Raw genomic sequence first — 17,719 nt, 5'->3', positions numbered from 1 at the left:
CCACCAAAAGATGTTGGGTGCATAGACAGAAATAAATAAGGCAGGCTTAAGAACCACATCCAGAAAACAACTTTGGTGTAGTTACTGGCACAGAGAACTGAATGGAGAGAAACGTGTAAGAATCCTACTATGTTTCTGACAGAATAGTATTTGTCAAATAAATCATAAGCTAGGGTGCAAAAGCTTGTGACTGTGTAACTTGCAAGCTGGCAAACCTGCAGGAGCAAGCAGCAGGCTATGAAAACTGCATAGCCTTCAAAGTGGGCAAACTTTCAACATCAACTTCAGATGTGGCCACAGAGGTTAATGTAAGGAAGAAACACCCAGACAGCAAAGACAGGGATCTTAATGCAATGAATATTGGCATTCATTCTTACCAGAAAGCAGAACTAAGGATATTAATGCACTGTGAGGATCTTCATCATTCTCATGCAAAGAGTTTTCTCATTGTTTATTTTCCCAAATGGGAGATTTTATTACTGTTTTCCTGTTTCTGATCCACCATCATATGCTGGGTATGTGTGGGAGGGATGGAGGAGTAGATAATTGTGATTTGTTTATAGGTTGCTGGACTTGCAGATCTGAAAGCACTGTGCCTCTCAGAGAGCTTGGATTAATGCAACTAGTGGATGGTACTATGGGTTGTCTCCCTTAAGGAAGAAATGTAGGAATATTATCAATAGGTAGAATGTAGACCAAAGTGGCAGACTGTGGTAGACTGCTTGTCACGTCTGTTTTCCCTTCTTAGCCAAATGGTCACCCAGCCTGGGACTATATTTTCCAACCTCCCTTGATGTCAAGTGATCCTATCCATGGAATGTAAACTGAAGAGAAACATGTAATATCTGCCGTACTTGTTTAAAAGGAAATTCTTTGCTCTGGACTTCATCTGCTTCCCTTTTTCTTACAGGCTGGAATACCAACTTGACGGTGTCCCTAGTTTTGATCACATAGATTAGGACCAAGTCCTCAAGAACGGTAAAGCAAAAAGATGGACAAATTGTGGATTACTGAATGTCTTCCCTACCTAGACTGCTCAGACTTTTATGTCTCGTAACTTTTTGTTACAGCAGCTATACCTACTCTACCCTAAATAATATATTCCCCCTCTTCAGGCTATTTTCAAAAAACCAGTTTTTGTCTCTCTCCTCTGTTCCAAACCCTCTGTGGCTTCAAATCTTATTGTCTTAAAATGGTTTATAAAATTATATGATGTAATCTGAATCTTCTCTGACCTCATCTCCTACAATTCTCCCCACTCCCATCATACTTATTTCCTTTTTACTCTTTGAACACATGAAATACATTCCTGCCTCAGGGTCTCTGCACTTTTGTTCCCTGGAACACTCTTCTCTCCAGATATCCACAGGACTCACTCCTTCACTTCCCTCTGGCCTTGACTCAAATACCAGCTTCCTGGCTAGGCCTTTTCTGACTGTACTATCAAAAATATTAATTCTCTATTCCTGGCATACCATATCTCTTTAGTCCTTTACTTTTTCCTCAGCACTTATCTCCACCTAACATACTAAATATTTTACTTATTAGTCTTTAATATTTCTCCTTCACTAAAATGAATGTTCCATGAAGGCAGGACATTCTGACTACTCTGTTCACTGCTGTATTCCCATTGCCTGGCACAACATACTCAACTTAATATTTAAGGAACAATAAATTAGTATTAAAGATTCCATAAATAGTAACTATTATTACCTGTCTCCTCTTGAAACTCAACCAACTTGGAGAAAGGAATTATTGCATTGATATACTGAAAGCAGAAATATGCATGAACAAATTTTGGTGATAAAATTCCTTTATCAGTATAAGTTCAAGGCCTGTTTGCAGTTTCTTCCACCCTTACTCTTGTATCCTGCTGTGCTTTTTATTCTACTGTTGCTGCTTAATTTCCTTTAATATACCTCCTTTGTATTGACTATCCCCTAAATAGAAACATACATGTACAGATATATACATAATGATGCTGATAAATCTGTTTTCCACTACCTCCCCTCTGCCTAAAAGAAGAAATATTTTTATTTTTGTGGTAGAAGAAAAATACAAAGACGGGACTAAAGGAAAAGGAGAGCAAGCAAAAGAGAGAAAGGGAAAAAAAATTCAGAGAACTGTTGGATTCAAAGGGGATCTGTCTGATTCTCTTCTTATAAACTACTTGTTTTCCAGCTATAGGGAGCAATGGCTACTTAGCTCCAGTCAGTCCTTGCTGGCATTACACTATCGGGGTCTTCTAAGTTTTCAAGAGGTAGTTGGAAGTCTTTTTTGTCCCTAAAGGTAAAATCTCCTTAATTTTAGATGCCACCAACTAGTTATAAAAACAAAACAAACTGTGTATTTCAAACAAAATTCAGCAACAGAGCAAATTCATTCTGTGTGCTAACAGTGCAAAATCTCTGGCTTACACAGATTCTTAACGCCACACAGGAACCAAAAAAACTCAGGTCTGTCCTCTCAAGAAGTTTGCAGAAAGAGCTTTTTTCCTTTTACCTAGATGATGCATGGCAGATTCTCCATTGCAAGGAACTCTCTGTACCTACCAGAAGCTAAGAGTTTCATGACCCTCCTGCACAGTCTGCTGGCTGGTTTGGAACCTGTTACTTTAAACCTATGCCTTTGAAATTATTGGAATCAGCTGACTTACCTGAGATTGAATTGTTCATTTTGTTCTACTGGCCCTGGCAAAGTGGCACAAAACTGAAATCATCTGGAGGTCTATTCAAATGGGGCTCCTTACTGGGTCATATCCTAGGTCACTAAGAGAGAATCCAGCCAAGTAAACTACAAATACCAATCCAAAAAAAGCTAGAGGGGGACCCTAAACAGGAAATGACTCTGAAACTAAGTGAGAAACTTATGTGAAAAGCCCTTAGAGACAAGAAGGGATCTGATTTCTCTGTCAATCAAACCTGATAGGGTGAACAATCTGAAACTACCTTATTAATATCTTGGGGAAAGTTAGCTTACTCTCAAAGAAACAAACTTATGGATTAATCTGAAAGACATTCTTGGTCCTCTAGAGCTGCTCTGTCCAACATGGTGGCCATTGTAACATGTGTCCACTGAACAAGTGAAATGTGACTACTGTGACTGAAAAACTGAATTTTAATTTTATTTAATTTTAAATTAATTTAAATTAAAATCCAAACACAGAAGCAGTGTAAAATATTTTTCCATTAAACATAGCTTTATCGTTTTGGTGAGATTACATTTTACCTTAATTGTTAAAAATGTAGAACACTAAAAAAAAGTAGTGTGGGCCAGGCATGGTGGCTCACACCTATAATCCCAGCACTTTGGGAGGCTGAGACAGGCAGACTGCTTGAGCTCAGGAGTTCGAGACCAGCCTGGGCAACATGGCAAAACCCTGTCTCTAAATAAAATACAAAGATTAGCTGGGTGTGGTAGTGTACACTTGTGATCCTAGCTACTTGGAAAGCTGAGGTGGGAGAACTGCTTGAGCCCAGGAGGTTGAGGCTGCAGTGAGCTGAGATCGTGCCACATGCTCCAGCCTGGGCGATACAGCAAGACTCTGTCTCCAAAAAAAAAAAAAAAAAGTAGTGTGTGCTGAGGTATGCTGTAAGTATAAAGTATACAAAGAATTTCAAAGACTTAGTACAAAAAAGAACATAAATATTTCATTAATATGTTTTTAAAATATTTGTCACATCTTGAAATAATGTTTTGGAAATATGGATTAAATTATTATTAAAATTAATTTTACTTGTTTATTTTTAATTTTTCAAATGTGGTTATCAGAAAAATTTAAATTATACATCTCACATATTTCTACTGGATAGCATAGTCTAGGAATACCAGGCCATCCCTTTAACTGCTGGAGTGTATAGTTAACTCCTTCAAATATAGTACTAGGTACATAAAACCATACAAAGTTTCTAAGACTTACAGGGATCTTCGCTCCCATTAGCTCAGCTGAGTTACATCCAATATCCACAGAGGAGAGTCCGGGCATAGATATCTGGAAAATGTGGGAGATGTTCCTGCACTATCCACAGTGATCCTAAAAAATTAACTATCTTGTACATAGTCAGAATTCATGCGCGCTTCAGAACCTAAAAGAGGAAATGGACACATCCGAAACTAAGAGTCACAGCTCAGAGGTCCCTCAAGATGGACTGGAAACCACAGGGAATGATCAGATTCTCTCACAGAAATCATGGAACAGCCTTGACTCCTGAATTATGAACCCACAGATGCCCTGAGGATGCTCTTTCTCCTAAGCTAGACGGTAAAGAAGTTGAACAAATTGGAGATTCCAGTCACTCCCCTTTGTCACTCTAAGGAAAAAAGGTACTACTTCCATAAACTATGGTGACAACAGCTCCAGTTTCTTAATTCTACTTCCAAGTTAGCATGCATGAAACAAATGGGTTCAAAGCCCCTAATACTGATAATCTGAATAATGATGCCCAAAAGATACCACATAAGGCAAAAGCAGCCTACAGACCAACTTAAAAATCCTTAAAAATCCCTTAGGCCTCACGTTGGCGACGAATATATCACTCTCCTTAAGCACAATATATTCAGACTTTTTCCTTTAGCTTTAAGAAAAATTTGATTTCTTCACCTGAACACCAGAGAATGTAGTAAACTTGGATTCAGGGGCCATGTCGTGCAAAAAATATACATACTTTGAAATGTTCACTCAATTTAATGAGAGGCTCCCATTAAGAGAGACATATGAGAACTGATACCAAATGAAGGAACAGCAGATTCACACACAATTAGATGAGGGGCTCACACTACGACAGTATGTGGGAACTGAGACTGACATTCCAGATCTGAGACCAACCGAGGGGAAAACATGTAATCGGTGTACTATTTAATTAAATTCAAGTTTGCTAAACAGAAATATGATGGGAACACAAGAGATGTTCTAAATCTAGAGGGAGGTTAATGCAGTACATTTAATACTAGGTAGTCTAATTTTGCATTGATGTTCTTGGGCCTTCTCTAAAGGAATAAGCAGGAAGCCCAAAACAGAAATACTTTTTGTTTTTTTTTGAGATGAAGTCTCGCTCTGTCACCCAGGCTGGATTGCAGTGGCACGATCTCGGCTCACTGCAACCTCTGCCTCCAGGGTTCAAGTGATTCTCCTGCCTCAGCCTCCCGAGCAGCTGGGACTACAGGCATGCGCCACCAAGCCCAGCTAATTTTTGTAATTTTAGTAGAGACGGGGTTTCATCATATTGGTCAGGCTGGTCTTGAACTCCTTACCTTGTGATCTGCCTGCCTCGGCCTCCCAAAGTGCTGGGATTACAGGCATGAGCCACCATACCTGGCCAAAACAGGAATACTCTTAGAAATCTTGAGAATGCTATTCTCTTGTGAATAACAAAATATTATTGTAACAGTCATGTTCTGTAGCAGATCCAAGGGAGTAGGAAAATGAGTTTCTTGGCCGAAGGTACACCTAGACGCCATCTTTCCTAAATCCCAGTCACCTATAGCACAGAACTCCAATCAACATAAGCACTGGGCATTATGGTCTTTGAGCTAATCTTGACCAAGTCAGACCATACAGTAGTAAACTGCAAACAATCAGCCAGTGACATGTGGATTAGTCTTGCATCCCTAAACATGCTACATGGTATAAATTCTGGCCACCTGAATTGGTTAGGTCTGCATTGGTTTGGTTCAGTCTGAATATCTGAGTTATAGTCATATTTCTTGATTTACATTCAATTTCCTTCTTGACTGGCTGAGGCCCTGACCTCCTGCCCATCTTTGTAAGCTCCCTCTTGCAGGGACTAAACATGCTCAGTCACTGGATTACATCCCTGCTCTAAAATGACCAAGCCAGGCTGGGCACGGTGGCTCATGCCTGTAATTCCAGCACTTTGGAAGGCCGAGGCGGGTGGATCACCTGCGGTCAGGAGTTCAAGACCAGCCTGGCCAACATAGCGAAACCCTGTCTCTACTAAAAATAAGGAAATTAGCTGGGTGTGGTGGCACGCGCCTGTAATCCCAGCTACCTCAGGAAGCTGAGGCAGGAGAATCACTCAAACCCTTGAGGCGGAGGCTGCAGTGAGCTGAGATCATACCACTGCACTCTAGCCTGGGTAACAAAGCAGACTCCGTCTCAATAATAAATAAATAAATAAAGTAATTAATTAAATAAAATGACCAAGCCAGGTGTCACTTGCCTCACTCTGTAGATCATCATCACTCATGACCTCCTTTTGCCCCACAATCATTCACATACACAACTTTCGTCACAAACATTATCTCATTTTAAAAAGTGATTCACAGCACAGGTGAGCTTATCAGAATCATTACACTAAAGGGCACAGGTAAGGAAAATCCCTTGTCTAGAAACTTTTGCAGCCACTCCTCACTCATCAAAATAAACTCATAAGGGCCAGACATATGCCATTTTGCATGAATTATAGAAATACTTAAGAAAAAAGTAGAAGACTAACTTTTTCTCTTCGGTGGAGAGGGTGAGAAAGGACATCTTTCAAAGGAAAGAAAATGAGGATAGCTTTTTAGAACGTAAGATAAACAATGTTTTAAAAAGTTGTATGTTTCTCTGTTGATACCAAATAGAGTAAACCTGAGGCTGTTCTAAAAATCTGGGATTCTCAATTCCAAAAGATAAAAGAGATGGTAAAGGGTATATAGGCTTCCACAGTCTTATATTTTTTATTGCCAATAAGGCCTGACCTTGCTGCTCAGACATTTATAGATAGCAGTATTTCCAATGTAAGCCCATGACTTGCTGGCAATCTGAAGACATCAAAGAGCAAGTGTCATAGTTAACACTGCTCTAAAACCCATCATGAATGAAACAGCTGCATCCTATAGGCAACCTCAAGGGCATTTCAATAAAGGAATACTTATTCTAGTTCAGGTTAAATTAAGACCTGTAGCAAAAGAACATTTCACAACACTTAACAGAAATGTCCCAGACTACAGCCAGGCATAGTAGTTCATGCCTGTAATTCCAGCACTTTGGGTGGCTGAGGTGGGCGAATTACTTGAGGCCAGGAGTTTGAGACCAGCCTGGCCAACATGGCGAAACCCCATCTCTACTAAAAATACAAAAATTAGCCAGGTGTGGTGCCCTGGGCATGTAATCCCAGCTACTTAGGAGGTTGAGGCACATGAATTGCTTGAACCCGGGAGGCAGAGGCTGCAGTAAGCTGAGATCCCGCCACTGTACTCCAGCCTGGGCAATACAGTGGGACTCTGTCCCCCCCCCAAAAAAACCCAGAAAAACCAAAAAAACCCACTCCCAGGCTATTATCAATATATTCACAACACAATTTAGAAACATGTTCTATATTCTGGGTGATCTCATAGAGACCTAATGCCATAAAAGGAAATATGCTATATTTTTCTCAGAATGGTTTCTTGGTTGAGAGATAGTTCATCAAATTTTTTTCATCAAAATAAGAACTACCTGAAGGGTTAGTTACTCAAGTAGGAGATGTCTCTTAATGGTATAATATGCCTGATACTTTTACATTCTCTTAAGAAAAAAGAAGCTAATATTTATTTTAAATTTAGCACATCATCAATAACCACGTATGTACCTGTTACCAACTGCCAATCTTTAAAAATAAACTGTAAACCTACTGTGGAGTTGTTTCACTTTATTCCTTCTGAAAAACCTAGACCTGCCTAATCACTTATGCTTTGTAACTTTTCTGAAAAACCACTGAGTCCATTAAGAATGCTTTCTTCTACATCACCATTCTGCTTCTAATTCCTCTTTCTTTCTTTTAATTAAGACAGGGTCTCACTCTGTTGCCCAGGCCAGTCTTGAACTCCTGGCCTCAAGAGATCCTCCTGCTTCAACCTCCCAAAGTGCTAGAATTACAGGCATGAGCCACACCCCACCTTATTCCCAGTCATCTCTAAACCTTCTTCCTGACAAACAACTCATGAAAAAAACACTTCAAATATATATGCCCTCATCTCCATCCATTTATTTAAATGCACACATGTACATATAAAAAACTCAATGTTAAGCAGTTTTTCCTCAATACCTAAAATCAAAGCAAAGGCAATCCTTGGCTTTTCTATCCCCTAACAGCCCCCACAACAAGATTTTAATGTAAACAAAATAAAGATTTTATTTAATGTAAACAAAATAAAAATATAAAACAGAAAATTAAGAATGTAACTAAAGATATAGGTGTAACTCTTATATTTCCTTCCAGTGTCAACTCGTGGCAAACAAAAGAAATATCTGTTTTACATACTGAATGCTGCAGTGTCTGTTTCACTGTGTATGAACATTAGTTAATGTTCATACATTAGTTAATGCACTAATTAGAAAACTCTAGTACATTAGAACTGCTGCTTGTCAAGGAAGCTTGCACTTCCTTCAAAGCCAGGTCATTTTATTTAGTACATCTATCTAGTATATTAGAAAAGTCTAATAGAATGCTAGTCCACAGTTCACTAGCATTCTACTAGACTTTTCACAGAAGTCTGAAATTTAAAAAAGAAATCTGTTCGATTTGGGATTTAAGCAGTCAATTACACTCTTACTACATAGTCTAAAATTAAAGAGATAAAAACTAAGTATTTATATAGCAAATTTTTATCTGTGGTGGCCCTAAGCATGTTTAAGTGATTAGGGCTTGCTTTGCTATTGAGAGATTACTGGGAGGCCACCTTTATTATCCATACTTTACAGTTGGACACACTGAGATACACAGGTAAAGTGGGTTCTACAAACTAATGTCATGAGTCATCGTAAGAGCTCGTATCTTCTGACTAGAAATTCTAGTCTTCTGTCTGCTGTCCACCACAAATCCTTATTTGATTTCTAAGAGCATAGGAACCTACTCACTAAAAATACCAGCAAGAATTTGTAGGCATTTACTTTTTTTAAATGAATGTTTACCTAAAAATAAAAAGACCTGGCTTTGAAGGAAGTGCAAGCTTCCTTGAGAAGCCGCAGTCATCTTTATTTGCATTTGAAAACTCATTTTTAAAAAATCTTAAAAGCTGATGAGTGCATCATCTCTTACTATACACAACAATTGCTAGTTCTTCTCAAAGAAGTTGGTTTGATGACACCAGAGCCTCCTAGTTTTACTTTAAATTACTTTGAATAAGGAACTACATTTTTTTTTGCCTTGGTATTTCCCTTCTTAAAACAGAAACAGAAAACTTAATTCCTACCTGACACAGACAACGTAAGGAAGAATTTGTTTGTGGACTGCTTTGAGATTCCAGAACGAAATACATAATCCAATTGATCTTCAAACCTACAATAAAGACAAACTTCACTGAACATAATTGCTTCAGCAGATGCCTTCAAAATAAGACACTATACCATTATTTATGTAAAGAGAAGTTGTATTTAAGCAAAATCTTGATCACAGTGCAATGGAAGAAAAAAACTACAAAACCGTTTAGAAAGTTCTTTTTCTCACGTATGTCTCCCATAAGCACACTAATTCTAAAGGTAGCAGAAATTGTATGCATTTATTAGAGAACAGAGACTCTCAGGAAAATTATGCAGTCAACTGCAATAGCAAATGTATAAAACAAATTAATAATACATTTTATAAAATAAATTCTGTTAAATTTCATCTAAGATTAGTTCTTGGGCAGCTACACCTAATGGAGGACAAGAAAATTTCCAAATTTTAAGTGTATGTTTGCAGGTCAACCTTTAACAAGTCTTAACCCGTTATAGTTTCATGAAGTCTGTACTCAAGTTGCTTTTCCAGGCATGTCAGGTAAACATAATTCTTAGAAATTAAAGCTTTAATCAATAAGTGTAACCGATTTATTGTCACTCGTTCGATGATACTTCCGCCAACCGGTAAAGAAAGAAGAAATGTTATTAAACTGGAAGATGAACTAGAAACATTGAGTGGATACCTAGCTTAGGCAGAAAGCAGCAAGGACTAGAAGGATATGACACAAAGAGGTCTTCAGAGATTTAATAAGTAAAACATAGAATGAAGTTAAGAGGCTTGACTTATACAAATGAGGGGGAGGGTGGAAGAGTTTTGGATGGGAAAAAATTAAGATTAGAGACTCACTGGGTCCACGATGGAAAAGGACGGGAGGATAGTGGCCATCAGGCAGAAAGCGATGAAGCAGGGTACCAAAGGAAAGCGAAGGGAGTGAGGGTTTCCGAAGGTAAGATGGGGCATGGAATGAACTCCAGTGCAAAGCGATGCTAAAGCAAAACACAATCGGCAACTAACAAAAAGGGAACCAGGAGGAAGTACCCAAAGGAGGTGGATGAGAGGAAAATAAAACCAAGGAAGAAATTATGGAGGTAACAAGAGTGAGAAACCTGGTCGGCCAGGGTAAGGAGCTCCGGACAGGGGAGTCAGCTTAGGGATGGAAACACAGAGATACGCGGCTTCCCAAGGAGGGACCACCAAGGCAAAAAGGCACGTGGGAGGCGCGGGATGAAAAAGCAGAACCACGAAAGAGGGTAAAGGAGGGACAGAGCGACGAAGATGGAGTAGGGGTGAAGGGCAGGCGAAGGCAGGGACACGCTAGGCGCAAGGTTCAGGAAGAACGGGTCGAGGGACGAGCGCAGGGGCAGGGGCGGCCGCGGGCACCGGGAGAGCAGCGCGCCGCGGCCCCTCGCCTCCCGCAGAGCGCTCCGCACCGCCGTCCCCGCCGACCTTCAGCGGGGCCGGGGCCAGGCTCCGACCGCCAGCAGTCGGGTGAGGGGCCGCGGCGGGCGAGCGGCGGACGAGGAGGAGGCCGCTTCCTTCCTATCCCCTGGGAAACAGGGACGGAGGGAGGGGTCATGGGTGTCGGGAGTCGGGGGAGCCAGAGGAGACAGTAAGGGGGTTACCTCTCGCCTGGGTCGGCCTCTTCCCCCGCCTGTCGGACGGAGGAGCTCGTTGTCCAGCTGGAAGAAGACGGCCCTACCCGGGTCAGCACCATCCCGCCCCGGGCCCCCTCACATCGCCATCACAGCAACCGCAAACACCGCAACCGCGGAGCCGGTTCGTCACCGCGGCTCGGCTACCGGCCCAGCGCGGCCAGCGAGCATGCGCAGTCGCCCCAGTCCCGAGGGAGTCCGGGCCAGCCGGCTATACCTGCGATCAACAGGTCCCCGGCCGCACGGCCCCGCCCCCGGCCTCTCTCACCTCCTCCTCCCGCCTCTTCCCTCCCCTCTCTGAGGCTAGGCCCCGCCCCTTCAAGCTCCGTGCCCCGCCCTTCAGGAGCTTAAGTTGCCCCTCCAGCTCCAGCGCCTACTGAGATTTCGAGAGATTTGTCCGCCCTACCAGGCTCCCGTTCCCAAGTTCCCGCGAGAACGGGAGAGTTGCGTCAACAAAAAGCGCGCGTCCAAGAAAAGGGGCTTGCCTGTGCGTTTAAGGGATGGAACCTGGAGGTGGAGGAGGAGTAGAGAGCAAGAAGAGGGCAAAAAGAGGGAGTTCGAGAACTTTAGCCTTTCTTCTCACAATGTTGTTTCTCCCTTTCTCTCTAGCTCCTCGGTGCAGTCCCGGGTAGAGAGCCCGGTTCCTGCGCTAGTCGATTTGTGCGGTAGGAAAGGAGGCTGCAGGGGATCTGCGCTGGGGCGGGACAACTGCCTTTCGGGACCCGGTCCTTGCATCTTGGGAGATATGGGTGCTGATCTGGTTATTTCTCGGTTTATGACGCCAAAAAGGGCGGGAGGGGGCTGATGAAGTGAAGCCTTTCGCTGTTACATTCCATTAACAGAAACCCATGAAGGATCATTGATTTATTTCACTCTTCCCTGTTTCTGAACCTTATGTGGCAAAAACTTTTGTAGTGCATAAAGTTCAGTATGTTGCTAAAGCTGAGTTAATGAAAGGAAAATTTCGGCTGCGACTCGTGTGTTAAAAATGAATCTAGGATGGATAGTGGTGTTGGTTGCTCAATAATGAATGGACGTAATGCTCCTGAACTGTGCACTTAAAATGGTAAATTTTCTGTTATGTATATTTTACCACAGTAAGAATTAGAAGGGAAAAGCTTTGTGCATTCATTTGAAAGTAATGGTGATGTCTTGTAACCTAGGCCATTTGGGGGACAGGTTTTGAATATATAATTTAACCATTGTTTTTCATCTTTGCACCAGTTTTTTTTTTTTTTTTTTTTTTTTTTTTTTTCCTTTTGTGAGTCAGAGTGTTGCTCTGTCGCCCAGGCTGGTGTTCAGTAGTGTGATCTCGGCTCACCGCAACCTCTGCCTCCGGAGTTCAAGCAGTTCTGTCTCAGCCTCCCGAGTAGCTGGGACTACAGGCACATGCCACCACGCCCGACTACTTTTTGTATTGTTAGTACAGATGGGGTCTCACCATATTGGTCAGGCTGGTTTCGAACTCCTGACCTTAGGTGATCCACCCGCCGCTGCCTTCCAAGTGCTGGGATTACAGGCCTAAGCCACTATGCCCGGCTTGTACCAGTTTTTACATGATTGGGTGTCCCATTATCCTGTGAACCAATCTATTTGCATTTGTATGAATGGCCTGCTTTCCTGAATTCTAATTTGTCCCTTCTTTTATAGTCCTGTACCATTTTACTGTCCTTGCTAAACAGGCTTTTGTTGCTTGTTTTGTGACTTGAACTTTAGCCTCAAAATTGGAAAGGCTTTTTCTGTTTTTTTAGTTCCAGCCATGTCTTAGGAGAATATAGTAAACAACCAATTATTTGCATTTCCACCTCCGTGCACTCCATGTGGCCCACACTGTGTGCCAAGATTCTTTCCCTGTTCCGAGTTCTTTTTATTCAAATCACATTGTTAACTCATCTGCTATGTGCCAGGCAGTGTGCTAATCTTGGAAGATACCAACATGAATGAAAAAGAACTTGGGTGGAGTGTTTGCAGTATTACCCTATGATGTAATGTGTATAGTGCAGAGATAAAGGCACAGGGAGCTATTGGAGCTCAGAAGAAGCATTAATCCAACTTTGGGAAGAGGTCATGAGTCAGGAAAAACTTCTAGGAGAAAATGATTCCAGAAAGTTGAAGTGGGATGTCTTGTGGCGGTTGGGAGGAGTAAAGGGAAAAGGATTGCTTAAACAAAAGCTGTACGTAAGAAACTGGTCTTTGTGCTGAACTAAAACTAAGACTTCTATGGCACTGTTTGCGGATGTGAGGCTGGAGAAGTTGACAAGGATCATGGTGCGCCTTCGAAAAAAGTCAAATCAGTTCAACCATTATATATATTTTTTTATTGTTTATTAGATGTTTGCCAAATACTGTGCTAGTTACTGAGGGATATAATGAAGGTTAACGGTTAGTCTAAAATCTCAGAGTTTGCAGTCTAGTAGGGGTAGACAGGCATGTAAAAACAAAAAAAACAAGTTCTCCTACATAGTTAAAATTGGGGTAGGTACAGGGTTGTCTGGGAACCCAGAAGAGGAGCACTTAACTAACCTAGAGATTTAGCAAGAGTTCCTGGTAATTATCTATTGATAGACGAATATAAAATAATGTCTTAAAGAAATACGAAAATTCACCTGGGACTGCTTTGGCTCACCCCTGTAATCCCAGCACTTTGGGAAGCCGAGGCAGGCAGATCACTTGAGGTCAGATGTTCAAGACCAGCCTGGGTTTAGCAGAGAAACCCCATCTCTACTAAAAATAAAAAAATTACCGGGCGTGGTGGCAGGCACCTGTATTCCCAGCTACTCCAGAGGCTGAGGCATGGAAATCGCTGGAACCTGGGAGGCGGAGGTTGCAGTGAGCCGAGATGGCACCACTGCATTCCAGCCTGGGCTACAGAGTGAGACTCCTTCTCAAAAATAAAAAACAGCAACAACAACAACAAAAACCATAAGAAATAAGAAAATTTATGCCATCTGCTGAGGTACAGACTACTAGAGGATTTAGCATACTGATCTAATTGTCAGATTACCTGGTTCTAATTCTAAAGTCTTCATTATACTGTGTTATCTTGAGAGTGTCTTACCTTCTCTAGGTCTGTTTTCTCTCACATATGAGAAGATAATCACATTATATACAATTTGAATTCCTTTAGAAATTTGTGTAGAAATTTCCTGATTCTAAATTTACTTCCCGTATTTATCATCCCAGATTTCTTGTCACCCATTATGCTGCTAATAAACAGTTTTGTGTCACATTTAATGTACATTAACATTTTATGTTATATGTGTCATTTTCAATCTATGTTGTGCTCAAGGAATGTAAGATTTCGAATCCTTTCTATCTTGTAATTGGTTTACATAATTTAACTTTGGCATGAAGTGTTTTTGAATGTTTGCTAAACCCTTCTAACTGTGGAGTATTCTCGTAATCCAAAGATCAGGTTATCTCTCCCTTTCTCAGTTGCACAACATTGATTCAGCTAAAGATTGAGATAGTAGAAGAAATGAATATTGTAAATTTGAAAATAGCCCTATGAAGTCCGGGCGCGATGGCTCATTCCTGTAATCCCAGCACTTTGGGAGGCCAAGGCAGGAGATCACGAGGTCAGGAGTTTGAGACTAGCCTGGCCAACATAGTGAAACCCTGGCTCTATCTACCAAAAATACAAAAATTAGCCAGGCGTGGTGGTGGGTGTCTGTAATCCCAGCTACTCGGGAGGCTGAGGCAGGAGAATCACTTGAATCCCGGAGGCAGAGGTTTCAGTGAGCCGAGATTACACCATTGCACTCCAGGCTGGGTGGCAGAGCAAGACTCCATCTCAAAAAAAAAAAAAAAAAAAGAAAGGAAATAGCCTCATGAAGGATGTCTCATATTTGTCAGATGCTAAACATTAATTTACTAAAAAAAAAAAAAAAAATCTGTATTTTTCCTTACTGGGCTTTATGATTTTTAAAATATTCCTGTTGTAAGTATGGTCATTATTTGAAAATTAAAAATGAGATATAGTCAAAGTTATTCCACAACTTTTTTCAACAATGTGATTATTTTTGGCATTTCATACAGGGAATTCTGAATTCTTTTTTGTAAGAATTAGAGTACTCTAATAAAGTGTGATAAGTAATAATAAAGTATTAAACCTCCTTCTGGGGCATTCACTCTTGTCTCCAGGCAGAGTATAGATTTTATCATTTACGGATACTTGGGTGAATGCCCACAGTACTCAAAGTTTTTTAGGAGGTTATATTACTTTAACAAGAAATATAAAACAGCAGAACAAAGTTTCATTATAGGACTTCCTTTATGGGTTAGTAACAGCTACAAACCAGAAGGGCAAATGTATTACTTCATAACAATGTTGTAATATTATTTCATGATGTTTTGTTTTTGTTTTAAGACAGAGTCTCATTCTATGTAATACATATACTCCATATCAGACTGTAATAATACAGAAAAAAAAACCTGATGCTTCCTGGTCTATTAAAGTTCAAAGTAGTTTTTGTTATATTTTGTTATAAAGGGACAAATAGTGACTTCTTGGTTGCAATTCAGGTTACCTAGGGTTCCCAAAGACAGCATGTCTGCTTGGATCATTGGAGTCAGTCTGTCAGACAGAAACATTCCTCCTACCACCATCCCACTGAATCATTCCTGTGAAGTATAATTAACTAGTATCAAGTGACGGCAGTGAAATGATTTCTGAATTATTCTCTTCTTTGTATGCCTGAAGCTTACTGTGGTTTTTTTTTTAAACATAATATTTATACTAATTATCATTTGCTCTTTGACAGCAAACACATTAGGGCAACTATCTCAGTCTTCCTATGACTCATACATTTATATCTTGAGACTTGATCTTTAAAACAATTCCAGCCCCATATCTTCTGCTTCGTATCAGACTGTATCACTTTTCCTGTTATCCTGCTATACCTTCTTATTCAACATATCCCAAACTCATCCTGCCTTCCTTCATGCACAGATCTAGCTCTCTGCCAAACTTCTGGTTTCTGTCAATACCCCTTCCCCTCCCATTTACTAAGCCTAGAACCTCACTGCCATATATATATTTTTTTCTTTTCTTTTGTTCTATTTTCACTTCTTTATCTTTTAAAATCCTTTTCATATATACATATTATATATGCATATTATATATTATATATACATATATATTATATACATAGATATATTTTATATATATATATGTTTTTTGAGACAGGATCTCTTATCACCCAAGCTAGAGTGCAGTGGCATGATCTTGGCTCACTGCAACCTCTGCCTCCCAGGTTCAAGCGATCCTCCCATCTCAGCCTCCCGAGTAGCTGTGACTACAGGCTCTTACCACCATGCCTGACTAATTTTTGTATTTTTAGTAGAGACAGTTTCGCAATGTTGCCCAGGCTGGTCCTGAACTCCTGAGCTCAGATGATCCATCTGTGTTAGCCTCCTAAAGTGCTGGGATTACAGGCGTGAGCCACTGTGCCCAGCATATACACACACACACACGTATTTTAATTTCAACTTTTATTTTAGATATAGAAGGTATATGTGCAGATTTGTTACAGGGATATATTGCACCCAGGTAGTGAGCATCGTACCCAACAAGTAGTTTTTCAACCCGTACTCCACTGCCTCCCTTCCTCTAGTAGTCCACAGTGTCTACTGTTCCCATGTTTATGTCTAATACAGCTATATTTGATGCTTCCCTTTTTTTTAGTTTCCTGTCCATTCCATTTCCATGTCTTGTCTGACCTTTCTTTCAAAATATTTTCTCTCTTTCACAATGCTTCTGTAGTCCAAGGAAAAGTCAAACTTGAACAAAAAGACGAACATCTCTTCTGGTGAGACTGGAGAAAAGGATTTAAGGTACAATGTGAATGGAAATGTAATCTGTAGATTTTTAAATCTACATTTTACAGCAAAAACAAAAGTTGAGTAAAACTTTAAGCATTGCATAAACCACTATAATATCTTTTAGTTTTCTGATACTAGTAATAATAGATAACATATTGAACCTTTATCATCTGCTGAGTGCTAGTCCTGATACTTAACATACATCATTTCTGCTCCTTATAACAAAATTTCAACAAAGTAGGCATTATGCATTTCTCTTTGTAGTTTTATGTATGTTTACTTCATGTATTTTGGCACCCTTTTATTAAGTGCATATTTGTTTAGGATAGGTCCTCTCAATGAATTTATATGAATAATACACCATTATGAAATGGCCTTCATTTTCCCTAGTGAAATTTTTTGCTCTGAAATCTGCTTAGTATTATATTAATACAGTCATTTCAACTTCATTTTGATTTATGTTACTATGATATATAATTTCCTATCTTTTTACTTTTAACCTACTTTTGTCTTTATATTTAAAGTGGATTTCTTGGAGGTCTCAATCTCTGGCTTGTAATTGATATGTTTATATCATTTGTATTTAATGTATTTATGGATATGTTTTGGTTTAAATGTATCATCTTGTTGCTTGTTTTCTGTTTGTACTATCTTCTTTGTCCGTCTTTTATTCTTTTTTAAAACTTATTTTGCATTAATATTTTTTAATGATTCAATTTTGTCTCCTTTGTTGGCTTATTAGCAATGGTATTTCAGAGGTTATTTTAAGATTTATCATATATAGTTTTTGCTTATCATGACCTAATGTCAAGTGTATTACATACTTTACGTGTATTTTAAAAACCTTACAACACTATACTTCCATTTTCCATTCCCATGATTTGTGCTGTTGTCATACATTTTATTTCTACATGTGTTATAAACCTCACAATGCATTGTTTTTGCTTTAAATGATCAATTATTTTTAAAAGACATTTAAATATATCAGACATTCTTTTGTATTTACCCACATAGTTATCATTTCCAGTGCTCTTTATGTTTTAG

At 39.9% G+C, this 17,719-nt stretch overlaps 4 protein-coding genes across 13 annotated transcripts in view; 1 reads left to right on the top strand and 3 right to left on the bottom strand.

Annotated features, from left to right (window-relative positions):
- The window catches only part of SMAP1 (small ArfGAP 1), a 428,466-nt gene extending 420,382 nt beyond the window's left edge, over positions 1–8,084 (bottom strand). Inside the window, exon 1 of the mRNA XM_050789718.1 lies at positions 8,075–8,084. The gene's annotated coding sequence lies outside the window, so the exon portion shown is untranslated. The remainder of the gene's footprint in view (positions 1–8,074) is intronic.
- The window catches only part of SDHAF4 (succinate dehydrogenase complex assembly factor 4), a 170,897-nt gene extending 160,292 nt beyond the window's left edge, over positions 1–10,605 (bottom strand). Inside the window, exon 1 of the mRNA XM_050789727.1 lies at positions 10,602–10,605. The gene's annotated coding sequence lies outside the window, so the exon portion shown is untranslated. The remainder of the gene's footprint in view (positions 1–10,601) is intronic.
- FAM135A (family with sequence similarity 135 member A) overlaps positions 1–11,212 on the bottom strand; it is a 134,340-nt gene extending 123,128 nt beyond the window's left edge. For 7 of the 10 annotated variants that reach the window (XM_050789692.1, XM_050789702.1, XM_050789699.1 and 4 more), the window contains exons 1-2: positions 10,823–11,212; positions 9,175–9,260 (exon numbers count right to left, since the gene is read on the bottom strand). The gene's annotated coding sequence lies outside the window, so the exon portion shown is untranslated. Of the gene's footprint in view, positions 1–3,919; positions 4,086–9,174; positions 9,261–10,822 lie in introns of all 10 variants that reach the window. The other 3 variants (XM_050789693.1, XM_050789695.1, XM_050789701.1) reach the window with 3 other exon arrangements.
- On the top strand, positions 9,963–13,285 carry LOC126953402 (uncharacterized). Its single transcript, XM_050788856.1, has 3 exons — positions 9,963–10,146; positions 10,559–10,688; positions 11,462–13,285. The coding sequence occupies exons 1-3, from the start codon at positions 9,963–9,965 to the stop codon at positions 11,655–11,657; spliced, it is 510 nt and encodes a 169-aa protein (XP_050644813.1). The 3' UTR covers positions 11,658–13,285.
- The last annotated feature ends 4,434 nt before the right edge of the window (positions 13,286–17,719 follow it).

Source organism: Macaca thibetana, chromosome 4, assembly GCF_024542745.1.
Source record: "Macaca thibetana thibetana isolate TM-01 chromosome 4, ASM2454274v1, whole genome shotgun sequence".
NCBI lineage: Eukaryota > Metazoa > Chordata > Mammalia > Primates > Cercopithecidae > Macaca > Macaca thibetana.
The sequence above is the reverse complement of the archived record's forward strand: the minus strand, read 5'-3'. Positions and strand labels throughout refer to the sequence as shown.